The 13,554-nt window shown below is 43.2% G+C and overlaps 1 protein-coding gene across 1 annotated transcript; it reads left to right on the plus strand.

Annotated features, from left to right (window-relative positions):
• Positions 1 to 3,782: 3,782 nt before the first annotated feature.
• On the plus strand, positions 3,783 to 4,214 carry LOC134210218 (uncharacterized). The gene has a single exon (XM_062686264.1). The coding sequence runs from the start codon at positions 3,783 to 3,785 to the stop codon at positions 4,212 to 4,214; it is 432 nt and encodes a 143-aa protein (XP_062542248.1).
• The last annotated feature ends 9,340 nt before the right edge of the window (positions 4,215 to 13,554 follow it).

A 13,554-nucleotide genomic window follows, 5' to 3' on the forward strand; every position in this document is an offset into this window, starting at 1 on the left:
GCTTGAACAGCTTGGTTGGCAACAGAGGCGGACGTCAGTCTGAATCATACAGCTAGTGATCGTTTAGCTTGATGTAGTGTATCAGTTGGGAAGCTTTCCGCTTCGACTATTGTCGAGCTATTGTCGTTTTAATTGTGTCATGCCTCACTTCGGTTCGTTTCGGTCCGAACCGGTGCAGTCCGATCAATTCGATGCGCGTGTAAGAGAATGACTAGCGCACGACTTCTTTCAGACACAAAGAAAATCTTGCGATGAAACAAAAGGCCTCTAACTTACATCGATCTGATGTCCGTGTCGGACATGTATGATCGGGATTGGTGGGTGCTGACATTTTACTGGGTTTTACAGGATTTTAAATTTTCAATAGTTTATCGGAAATAATTTCGAGTTCCAATGAAATTGACAAATTGCTGGAAGGGTTTCATGTCGCTAGAAATGTAAATCTTCAAAATTTATTAAAAAGTTGAATGTGCTATTAACGTTCAAAATCTTACATGTTTTCGGGACGGTCGCCAATTATAGATTCTGATTTGACACCCAGTACCATGCTACTCCATTTACCTTTGTTTATCAAAACCCCAATAATTTATCACCATGCGTCTCCATATGCTCGTATGAAAGCATTGAAAGCTTGTTAGCATAAAGGCACCCCCAAACCTAAGCGATTTCATCGTCACAACTAGTCACCGCAATTCTATCGTTGGGTCGCTGCTGGCGATGTACCAATGGAATCACTTGTTTGAGAAATTGCATATATCGATTTTACACAATTTCGAGAAAAAAAAAACAAAAAACTGTTTTTGAGCAAATTGGCACCGAATCTTTCAATTTCTTCGATACAAATCAATAGTTATGGGTAAAACGCAACTCCCTGAGGCACTTCGAGTGCAAAAACTATAATCAGTACTCCATAATTGCTCTTTAAAATGCGTTCACATACGTAGTTTCTCAAACAAACGAAACAAATTTCATACATTCCTAAACAACATCTTTTTTCGTATTTTTTGCCAGAATACGTATTTTTGGACGAGGACTCAGAATATATAAAAATCTCATTTTGGCCAAAATTGCAGCTTCTCAAACAAACGGCTCATTTACGCTTCCATACCACCGGTGTCAGAATCGCAGTCACCAAGCGACCCTAGTAGCACAGTTCAGATCGATTTGGTTGCAGCAACTCCAATGTGACTGAATTTGGTCGCATATGAGTTACAGTAACTGATATGTGACAAGTGCGCTACTTGGGGATAGAATCGCTTCGCGTGTATTTGGGAGATCCTTGAAGGGTCTCCCAAACACACGCGTCGCAACTGTCGCCGTCAGTATAGGAGCGTAAATGTAGCATTCCATACAGCAACCTAGCGATAGTTGTCGCTGTCGCGACGATGAAATCGCTTAGGTTTAGGGCAGCGGTTCTCAACCTAGGGTACTTGTACTCCTGGAAGTCCCTTTGCCGGGCCCAGGGGGCACTTCGAACAAAAATGCGTAATGGCGGATGAATTACAATTTTAATCAAAACTTATCAAATTTTTTTTCATGATTTTGTATTTTTTTTTTCGGATAGACGGAAGAGGGACACATTATCCCCCAGCAAGCTCGTCAAACGCAACGTATTGAGCCGCTGTTCTTCCGGTGGACCTCGTGGGAAGCAAGCGAAAACCAGATGGCGATCTCGGGTCGCGAATTTTTCCCCCGATGGACGACGTGGGATGCAAGCTGCAAGGCAATGATCAAGCGCAAAACAGAAATCTCCAAGTCAGTATAAATCTCTTCCTCTCACCAAGGCCGCGTTCGGGGCAACCCGGAGACCTCCACCCAGGCCATAAGTCCCAACCGTTTCAGCGGGCCCTTCCCGGTCGCGCAACGTAACGCCCAGTGGTTCCAGTTCCTCTTCGTCGTCATCCTCCGACGCATCGAGCTCCGGGTCAGTCAGTGGATCTCCTTCCTCCATTGGCTCCGACCTGCCCAGGATACCTCCAGGAGCAGCATCAGGTACGGTAAGAAACCCTCCCTCTTCTTTATCGTCCCCTTTCCCAACTCCGGCCCTCCCGCTGGAAGTAAAGTTCTGCCTCCAATGGAACATCAACGGGTATTGGAACAACCTTCTAAACCTTGAGCTGCTGGTGCTCTACAGTAGAGTGATTCAAATTTTGACTTTTTGGCTCCCCGATGCTTAAATGATTGCCTTTCCCATTTTAATGATCCTCCCAAATTTTTAGCTAATTTGGATGTAATTTGAGTGAGCACGAACAGTTTGAAGTTTGTATGAAAATCACTATGAAAACAGTAACTTTTGTGAAAAGCCATTCCCAACTTACATTGACAACATAGGAAATTTAACAAGGTAGCGGATCGTCTTTGTTGCGAAACGTTTTGATGCTTTAAAAAAAAGATATTAGGAAAATACTGAATCGTGGGAAATTAAATTTAACACGTAAAAAAATAACATCAATATCAATAATGAGCATTTTTGTATATTTTGTAACTTGACTTTCAAACGACAAATCGCTTCGCAACAACAATTGCCTTTCAGTTTAGGAAGTATTCTATGTAGTCAACGTGTTGATTACCAATAAATAGTTCATGGGCAACCTCACGGAACGATCTTTCACATAAGGGTCAATTTTCACAGTAATTTGCATGCAAACATCAAATGACGTGTACACAATCAAATTACATCCAAATTTGCTAAAAATTTAGGAGGATTATCAAAATGGTAAATGCAATCGTTCAAGCATAGGGGAGCAAAAAGGTCAAAATTTGAATCACTCTACCTACAGCTTACCATGGACCATTGCTCTCCAAGACCGAGTTTCCAACGCCCTCATGGATCGGACCCTCGGAGGCAAGTACCGTTGGACCAGCAAGGCTGGGAACAATTTCAGGTACTCCGTAGCCATCGGGGTACTGGTGGATATCCTCTTCGATGTCCTCGATATCGACGAGGATCTACCGGTTGTTGGTGTCCGGCTTCACGGAAGTATGCCTATCACTATCATCAATGTGTACATCCCCTGCGGCGCCGTCCCCGCCGTCAAAAAAAGCTAAGCAACCTGATAGAAAACGTTACTCTCCCACTGCTTCTTCTTAGGGACATGAACGCTCGCCATCCCATGTGGGGAGCATGTGGGGAGGGTCAAGGCCGACCCTCGTGGCCCGCACTAGCCGAAGCGTTTCAGGAAGGCGATCTCGTCACCCTCAATGACGGGGCTCCCACCTTCTCCAACGGGCACTCTGCCACTACCATTGATGTTTCCGCGGTAAGTAGATCCATTCTGCCGCGCTTCTCCTGGAAAGCCGGCACTGATCTGCATGGTAGCAACCACTACCCGGTGCAGATCTCCACCAGCGCTCCCCCTCATGTGAACACCAAGCGACGCCGGTGAAAATACGATGAGCGGAGGAGTACGAACGCGCCATGTAGACTACCTGCGCGGACCAACCTCCCTCGTCCTCTCCGTTTTCACCGGCATGATCCTCGATGCTGCCCAGCAAGTCATTCCCCGGTCCAGCGACCGTCCCGGCCGTCGCGCACTCAGATGATGGTCCGAGGATGATGGTCAAAGCCAGACGCAAAGCTTTGCAGGCCCTGAGGAAGCACAGCCTCAACCACCCTCTCAGGCCAGACGCCATGGACGCCGGGCCGGATGAGTTGGGGTATCCCATGCTTCCCCGACGAGTGGAGGAAAAGCCACGTGATCCCCATCCCCAAAAATCACACCACGGGTCAGGATCCCTCCAAGTTTCGACCGATCTCCCTCACCTCTTGTGCCTATAAGACCATGGAGAGGATGGTCAACCGCCGGCTCCGTGAAAAATGGGAAGCAGATGGAAGATTCGGCTTCCAACAGCACGCCTTTCACCCAGGGTATGGCACCAGCACATACTTTGCGAACCTGGGCAGTGTGCTCCACAGCGCGTTTAACGAAGGCAAGTATGTTGACCTGGTTTCGCTGGACATTGCCAAAGCCTTCAGCAGCACCTGGACCCCCCTGGTCCTCAACAAATTACAAGAATGGAGCATCACTGGCAACATGCTTGCCTTTATCAAAAACTTCTTGACCGGTAGGACCTTCACGGTCCTCATTGGCGGCTCTGCATCCGGAGAGTATGCCGAGGAAACTGAGGTCCCCCTGAGAACGGAATCTTCGGCATACTACCGGCCAACGTCTACCTTTTCGTCTACGCCGACGACATCCTCCTGGTTGTCGTGATGGAACTCCCGGGCGAACTAGGATTAAAGCACAGGTGGCGGTTAGCGCAATCCACCGTTGGGCGACCTCCATTGGCTTTACTATGAATGCGGGTAAGTGCATCAGGGGCCACGTTTGCCATGGCCGCCATCAAGTTGGAGGCCCGCCCATCAAGCTTGGCCACGACCCCTGTAACCGTTTGGTTACAAATTGTTGATTTTTGTTTTGTTGTCATGTTGTTTTGTCGGAGCTTTCACGTTTCTCGTGTAATACCAGCAGAACTACCACAGAAGCGTTAGGGTTTGGTACCGCTGTAAATATGATGAGCTGGCTATCAAACATCCAACATGGGAGGTCATGTCAAAAACACCATGTTGGATGGAAGGAAAATGCGGAAAGATGAAAAATAAAGGGAAAATAAAGTGGGAGTTTCGTATAAAAGAGTAGCCATTGCCCAATTTCGGCCTCTTACCAAATCAGGCGTCCGTCTGCTGTAGACGTGTTTTAAGTGCAGTGAGAACAGTGAACAACCCCCCCCCCCCTTTTCCTAGCAGGAGCTAGATTGCACATTGGGGAAAAGTGTTCAGGTAATTCCGAAGCCTGTATTGTTAATTCCTCTGTGTCCTTTAGGACCTCTTTTGCTCTCTTTTCCTACGTCTCTTTTTCTAATTCTTTTTCTTAGACGTTTTCAGACTGCTTTTCCGTCCAGCACACGGCCCGGCCTGCGAAGCCTTCAGGCCACAATTAGGAACAAATAAAAATAATACAAGTAAAGTGAAAGTTCCCGGTGTTAGTTTTTGTTTACCGCGAAAAACCCTTGATTACCCAGTAGTTAGCCGACCCTGGGATTGCCGGAGAGTCTCTTGTGTCCTGGTCTGGCCTGGCTATTGATAGTTGACGATTCAGGAAAAAGTAGTTTCACCCCATACCCAACCGGAAAATCGTTCGCGTGCTAATATAATAAAATGCAAGTGCTAATATAATAAAATATTCGACACAGATACAGCAAGCGGAAGCAAGAAAAGTTCTGCGGATAAACTCAACTGAATCTACAGATCATCGTATTCATTCTCCGATTTCCGCGATCTCGATGCCAGAAACGCAGCAGCCATAGGCTAGGAGAACCGGATGAATGCTGTCATCAGAGAAAAAGTACAATCACTAAAATTTACCACGGCAAGGTATTACCAACGGAATTCAAAATAATTTTGAAAATTACAAGATGATTTATTTTTGGAAAAGGTTTATTGCACGAGATTAGAAATTCAATAAACATCAAAAATAGTACCTTTTCCGGGATCAATTCCTGAAAAAACATTTATTATCATGAACAATCAAATAATATATGTACAATGTAGATAATCAAAAGTCTAACCCGGTGCTTCAAATTATTTTCAAATACATATCATTTTGAAATTTTTAAAATTATTTACAGAATTGAATCCTATATCTCGCTGTGGAAATTTTTCCGTGATTCTATTTTTTCTTTTTTGACATTTCTCCTAGTGTATACACTACTTCTGTTCCCGGAAAATTCCGCTACTCTTCCCGAGTTAGATCACATGATGCCGATGATGTTTTCGAGGAACTGCTGATAGCAATTATATGTACCCTTGAGATACCGGCCGGCTGCTGCTGCAATAGAACTTACAATTTACTTACAATTCAATCGATTATGGACTAGTTCCAGTAGTATGTTTAACGATCTCCGTGATCTTATATCTATAATCATCAATAAATGTCTTTCTAGCTCAATATATTTCACAATGTTTTATTTTGAAGGGGAAAAATAAATCCATAATAAGCGTAACATCCAGCAATATAAATTATTGCCCATTCGCATATGTTTCATTGAATAATCTAATCAAAAGTATGTGTGAAGTTTTTATTTTAGAACTAATAAAACTCGATGTTAAATAGGAATAGAAGGTAAGAGAATATGTTCTAAAAATAATGACAGTCGCAAATATTTTTGATGTATTCATTGGGTCTAGCTTAGCGCGTAGTTTCCGGATATCGTGCGACCAGTCGGAAATTGGTGGCAACGACCCACCATCAATATTCATAACCTCTCAAACCTAAACTAATAATCGTCAAGCCTTGAAAACTGCTTCCGTTTCTATCCCCGGCCTTCGTTTTGCTTGATGTCCAAAAAGTGCGACTAGTCAGCCTGTCTCGATCATCAAAGTTTCCAATAACCAGGTCTGGCAGCACCGCCATGGCATGAATATAAAAGCAACAGCTTACAATTATGCAGATCAAACCAGTAAACGGGAGGAAGCGTAGAGCGAAGAGCAAACTGCTGTACCAAGTGAATTTTGATGATGACGATAATAACAATATGATTATGCATAGTCACGAAGAGCGGTGAATGTTCTATACTCCGTCTATGGCCTCAGCGCCAGATAGCAGTCACAGGGAGGAACGAGTGGCTCAACCCGATGCTTACTGTGCTGTTTTCTGCAACGCAATCATACTCTTTCCTGCCGCGCTCCTTACCCTTTCTAGAGAAAGGACGAAACTCTGAGACAGGACTACAGCATACCAGAGTAGATTGATTCCAAATTTATCCGCCGCAAATTGTTGCTTTCCTTCCGAGTTAGTCAATGGTTATTTCTGACGCATGGGCTGGACGTAGTTTTATATTCATATCCGTACCGTCAACTTAATGCAGAAATAGGTTGGAAACAATAGCCTTTAATATGCTCCATAGTCACAGTGCTTAGCATGTTTGTTTCACAGTATAACACAGCACATAGCTTTGTCAAAAACGTACTTTATGAATTCTGATACTCCATATTCGAAAAACATGGGGCTGGGAAAGCATCATGAAATGTGTTCGTATGAACATGAGGCAAACTATAATTTCTGAGGTAGGTATATGTTTGTCTGGAAAGTGTATTCTACTATTAGGAACGGTTCCAAAATTGAATATGCACCTGTGATTCATATAAAATATTTATACTTGGCAGATAGTCATGAAAATGAGTGTGCCATCTACCGATGATGATAGGCGGCACTGCAATAATAGACTACTCGATTCTCCACATAGAAATTGTAGTCATTCCGTCCTAAAGGGTCAGGAATATTCAGTCGTCTCGGGTTATGTGGATGCGATTTTTTATTGTTCACTTGTTGAACCTCATTGCCCTTTTTCTCTACTTCCAAATGGAGACTGTCACAGACTCCGAGTCGTCGCTGGGTGAAACTGTTAGCTCCGTCGGATATAAAATAACTTCTCCGTCGTGGATGGCAACCAACGGCACCAGCAATTTAGTACACGCTCGGACAGTCTGTGCGACGTCATGTATGAATATCGAGAATTGTGGCCGTTGATGGTGGAATATGGAACACTATTTTTTATAGCCACATTCGAATGCGTCTGGAAGAACAACGGACGGTTCGGACAAAATTAGTGCGACAATTTATCGTCGGATTATCGCTTTATCAACTACAGATTATGATAATGCAATGGCGGGATTATTGTTTTTAGATTTGTGTCTGATGATGCATTTGATGCTCCATGCGGTGTATGGGTTATTATGGAACTTTTTTAGACGGAGGAATTCATTGCAAGTGTGTTTGGAGAGAAAACCGAGGTTTACAACTTACTTTTTATCTTTTCAACTGACATCGCTTATCACAACTGGGCCAACAATATTGGAGCTCAAAACAACAATATCGGTAGTTGCTCCAATTCTATAAAATATTCTTCATCACTTGCTTTATTTACCAATCCTTCAAACTCGTCTCAAATTTCCAAATTTTCAGAAACCATGAAAAACTCTTCAAGTGCAAACCAATTATTGAAATTTATGTTTCGGAAGCCTCTCAAATTTACATTCTGCAAGTAATTAACCGAAACCACTGTCAACAACCTACCCGAGAGGTCCTTTCCGCTGCGTGAAAATGCAAATGAACAAACCATCATCATCGCCACCGACGGGATAGCAACGGACGTGGCATTATGTTCAGCCGAACGATTTTCCTTTTTTCAATCACTTGACCAATCAACTGTTTCCTCCGTTCGATCAACTTCGCTACCTATAGGGAACGTCAGTATTCCAGTAAATGCCTTGGAACAATTCTGAATGGAGCGGCGGGACGAGTGCTTCCGGCACTTCTTCTATGTTGGGCTTTTAATTATGCAACGAACAGAAATTAATAATTCTCGATCGTTTCTTTTTTCTTTGAAAACTTGTTCAGCATCTAAGGAAACATTTATGGTAGATGGTAAACTAGTTTATAAATCAAAAGTCACTCAATAAAATAAATCCTCCATGGTTCTTTTGATACCAGAGTAGTAAGGGAGTGTCTTCGGTTGTGGGCCTAGTTGCGTGTTTCGCTCATAACTTTTTTTTCAAGTCAACATTATGCAGTAATATGAACACCAATGGAAAGCTACAGACCTTAGCTAACTTTTCTCCTAGATAACTATTTTATTTGTTTTTGCGCATCCGTACTACTTTTATTAGAAGTTCAACAGAGCCCACTGTCAAACGGTCAAACCCCATCACATCCTAGGCAAACCCCAAAGGACGCACCCCCTAACACTAGCTATGTCAAAAGGACAACAGTGCCCTGGCTACACTACCAGCTGAGTACACAACCCTCAACTGGCGGTCGATTATCATCGGCAGACCCGTGGAAGCGTTTGTTTTGGAACTTGTGAATGTCAAAGCTATGTATGGCGCATTTTCCCGGATGCCAACCATTTCGTGGCCAATTTGAAACAAAAATTTTAAACGTCATTTTTAAAAATATGCTGATTTTGAGTTGAGCCTGTATTGAATATCATCGAAATGTATGTGGAAGGGATTCAAAAGTTAAACAAATCTTGCAGCCTCTTGAAAGGAGGCTTCCGAGCCTCTTGAAAGGAGGCTTCCGAGCCTCTTGAAAGGAGGCTTCCGAGCCTCTTGAAAGGAGGCTTCCGAGCCTCTTGAAAGGAGGCTTCCGAGCCTCTTGAAAGGAGGCTTCAGAGCCTTTTGAAAGGAGGCTTCCGAGCCTCTTGAAAGGAGGCTTCCGAGCCTCTTGAAAGGAGGCTCTGAGGCCTCTTGAAAGGAGGCTTCCTGAGCCTCTTGAAAGGAGGCTTCCAGGCCTCTTGAAAGGAGGCTTGAGGCCTCTTGAAAGGAGGCTCTGAGCCTCTTGAAAGGAGGCTTCCGAGCCTCTTGAAAGGAGGCTTTGAGCCTCTTGAAAGGAGGCTTGAGCCTCTTGAAAGGAGGCTTCTGAGCCTCTTGAAAGGAGGCTTCTGAGCCTCTTGAAGGAGGCTTCTGAGCCTCTTGAAAGGAGGCTTCTGAGCCTCTTGAAAGGAGGCTCTGAGCCTCTTGAAGGAGGCTTCTGAGCCTCTTGAAAGGAGGCTTCCTGAGCCTCTTGAAAGGAGGCTTCTGAGCCTCTTGAAAGGAGGCTTCTGAGCCTCTTGAAAGGAGGCTGAGCCTCTTGAAAGGAGGCTTCTGAGCCTCTTGAAAGGAGGCTTCTGAGCCTCTTGAAAGGAGGCTTCTGAGCCTCTTGAAGGAGGCTTCTGAGCCTCATGAAAGGAGGCTTCTGAGCCTCATGAAAGGAGGCTTCTGAGCCTCTTGAAATGAGGCTTGAGCCTCTTGAAGGAGGCTTCCTGAGCCTCTTGAAAGGAAGTTGGAGCCTCTTGAAAGGGAGCTTCCGAGCCTCTTGAAAGGAGGCTTCCACGCCTTTGAAAGGAGGCTTCCGAGCCTCTTGAAAGGACGAAAGTTCCTCCAGAAATTCCTCCTGAAGTTCCTTCAGTAATTCCTCCAGCCATTCTTCCCCGACGTTCCTCCAGGATTTCCTCCTTCCGAACCTCTTGAAAGGAGGCTTCCGAGCCTCCAGAAGTTCGTCCGGAAGTTCCTCCAGGAATTCCTCCGGAAGTTCCTTCAGCCATTCCTCCGGAAGTTCCTCCATGAATTCCTTCAGAAATTCGTCCAGGACTTCCTCCGGAAGTTCCTCCGGGAATTCCTACGGAAGTTACTTCACGATTTCCTCCTTCCGAGCCTCTTGAAAGGAGGCTTCCGAGCCTCATGGTAGGAGGCTTCCAAGCCTGTTCGAATGAGGCTTCCGAGCCTGTTGGAGGAAGTTTCCGAACCTCTTGAAAATAGGCTTTTCTCAAATGAAAATTGCAATCAATATCGTCTGAGAATGATTCAGCACAAGGTAACGATTCCAGAGTTTCTGAAATTATATTTCCCCATAGAGACGGCGTTATAGGATGCCTCTGTAACGAATAATTCCTTAAGTTTTTGCGAAATTTTTGATCGCTTTAAACATAATCGGAATGAAAAGTATTTGAGTTCAACTCAATCTTATTACAGAAAACCTTATCAGACACCCTTTGTGCATCTCTGGGTTACACTTCGCCGACAAATTTATTCCCCTCATCGTACCAAGATGTCGTTCAATTTTTGTTTATTTTATTTATCTCCAATAATAAAAATTCACGGCAGGCAATAAATTTGTCGCCCATCCAGCATAACCTCATTCCTATCCGGAAGTAAGAACACTTACAAAGCGACCGGCAGACACTCGCATATTCAAATTGCGTGCTGGCATCGTACTGTCCTGCATCCCAGCTGTGCGATTCCCTTTGATGGAGAACGCCCGGACACATAAAAGTTCCCTCGGAACCATATAACCAACCCCAGTGTGATTGGTTCGGGTGAGTGGATGACTAATGAAAAAATTTCAATAAAACGATCATAACTTTATATGTTATTGCAATGAAAAGCCCATATCGACAGATGCACTTGGGTTCATTTGCACATTGCGAAACGCTCTGTGGAGTACGAGTCTATCGATGCTTTAACATTTTTTTAAACATTCAATTCAAAAAGTGCCAATACCTGTGCTAGGGTTTTGAACTTCAAGTCTTATACGTTTCGTATTTTACGAATGAGTCTAGAGAGTGTTCCTGGCGTGACAAAAAAGGGTCTTTGTTGTATGCTGCGGCTGTGCTCGATGCTTTACCAAAGCTGGCAGTCACTCAAAATTGATCCTACTCCGACTCATTGTTGTTGCAAATCGAACATGAGCGTGAGCATAAGTATTAGCAATTTAGGAAAATATTTATTTACTATTTAACTAATCTACTGAAAATTGCATGTCTCATGATAAAATAAACCTCCTTGGCAATCACATATTCCTCGTCCGAAAATTCTTCTTCTTATTGGCATTACATCCCCACACTGGGACAGAGCCGCCTCGCTGCTTGGTGTTCATTCAGCACTTCCACAGTTACCGCACGGCTAAGGAGGGCCCCTCGTCCGAAAATTACGGTAAGCTAATCCAATAATGCATTTTTGAATTAGTGTGGATTTTGAAGGTAACGGCACTTGCGGATTTCAGTTTGATCAGTCTGAATGAATAAATTGATTAAAATTAATCAAAATTCTTCCTCCAACGGTGCTTTAGGCAGCTTTGCTTTTCTAGCGCACAATAAAATCATTAACTGTCTATGACAAAAAAAATCTTATATAGATAATACTGTTTTTACTGACTTTGCAGTAATTTGGACATCGTAATGTAATAGATGTACACATAGACTTTACATTTATTTTTCATTCCTTAATTTTTATTACATGTTTGAGTTCGAAAATAAAGAATACATGGAGTCGAACGCTTTCGTGCAATACGCATTCTGATAATTAATTACGTAGTCAAAAATTCCAATTCCAAAATCGAGAGACAAGAAAATGAAATGAGGCAGAACGCAGCGAAAATAATTCGGCCACGGCATCATGAATCAACTTAATGGTACCTACCTACAATTTCGTAATGACGCCATCAAATGTTCCAAGTTTTTGTGGTTTTCAAAAAAAAACATCTTTGTGCTGACGTGTCCGTCATAAAACGGGGGAAAATTCATCTGAAAATTACTTCAGATTACGATAATTAATTTCATAAAAGTTTTAATAATTCATTTGGAGCAGCACCATCCATCCATCCATAGCCCTATGTCATAATTTCGCCCATCCTCTATCTCCCAACTATGGCACGGGCAACACGGATGAGGCTTTCTCCAGTCACCGACAGGCTAACATAAAACCCCAACCATAAGGAACATTTCCGGCAGAACAAGCAGCGTTAAGTTATCGTTATTAAAACGTTTAATTACGCTCAATTTTGGTACATTAGCCGTTACGACAGCGGCGCGTAGGCCAAGCCGGCCATTTTCCGGCCCACAAAGTCCTGGCCAAGACGAGACAGTGAAAACAAGAGCACTTTTTCCATTAAAACTTTTGCTCCGATTAACGAACTTTGAGCGATTTGCGAGTGCAGCAATTCTTCTTGCTATGGTTCACAGTCACCGGAAGCCGATGTGAACCTGGAGTAATTTTATAATTTCTAGATTTCAATAAATGTTGATTTTTTTTCTTGTGGAAATGACTATTCTTCCCAATACCTTTACGATTGAACAAAAATTTCGTAAGGCTCTTATTTCTTGCTCTAAACGTAATTTCTATAGTTATTACCGGGTTGTTTAATAAATATTTATTTCTTGAATTGCATTTTCTTCTGTCTAGTGTATTTTAAATGTATTCATTAATATTATATTGAATTTATACATATTTGACTGATTTTATGTTCCTATAGTTCCCAGATATTTCAAAAATATTTCAGAATAGATCGATAAATCGAGCAAGCCATTTCCGGAATCATAACCCAGCAATAACTTCCAGGTTGCGTTTATAGGTCTAAATATCAGGGTAAAATCTCGTTAAGAATTTTAACCGACGTTCGTTTCAAAATCAGACACTGTGTTGCTCCCGGATGTACGGACGGCTGCAGTAGCTGGTCCCTCGTTGATACGTTGTTAGAAGGAGTGGTATTCAACGGTGAGTCGAATGAGAGGATTCTTCTCCTTGAATTGTAAGGCCAATAATGGAAGGATTCTGTCTGTTCATTGCTGCTAATTGCTCCCCGTGGAATGGGCAGCCAAAGAAGCTTAATTTCCCTACGGACGCACATTCCCCATTCCTCGGACGCATTTAAACTGGAAACTGATGTTTCAAAGAGCAACATGATAGCGCTATGTACAGACACTGAAAGTAAGGTGGATGCGTTAAAATTAAAACAAGTTCCATAGGCATTCAAAATGACCAGGGTCTGTCAAACATGCCACTTGGCTGTACTCTTTTTATAGCTAACTCTTAGCTCTCTGGTGTGGCTCCAATTTGTTGGAGATTCATTTTTCATCCACCACAACACCCTTCGAAAAGCAGAGTGAGCAGCAATCATGTTTTGGCGAAAAAGTTGGATCTTGACTGGTTCAATGGTTTTCCCATCCCGGCATCGTTATCGGTTGTTTCAGTTGTTGAGTTAATCTAGCGTGAATAATGGTTACAGGTGAACGAGAGAT

Source organism: Armigeres subalbatus, chromosome 2 (assembly GCF_024139115.2).
Source record: "Armigeres subalbatus isolate Guangzhou_Male chromosome 2, GZ_Asu_2, whole genome shotgun sequence".
NCBI lineage: Eukaryota > Metazoa > Arthropoda > Insecta > Diptera > Culicidae > Armigeres > Armigeres subalbatus.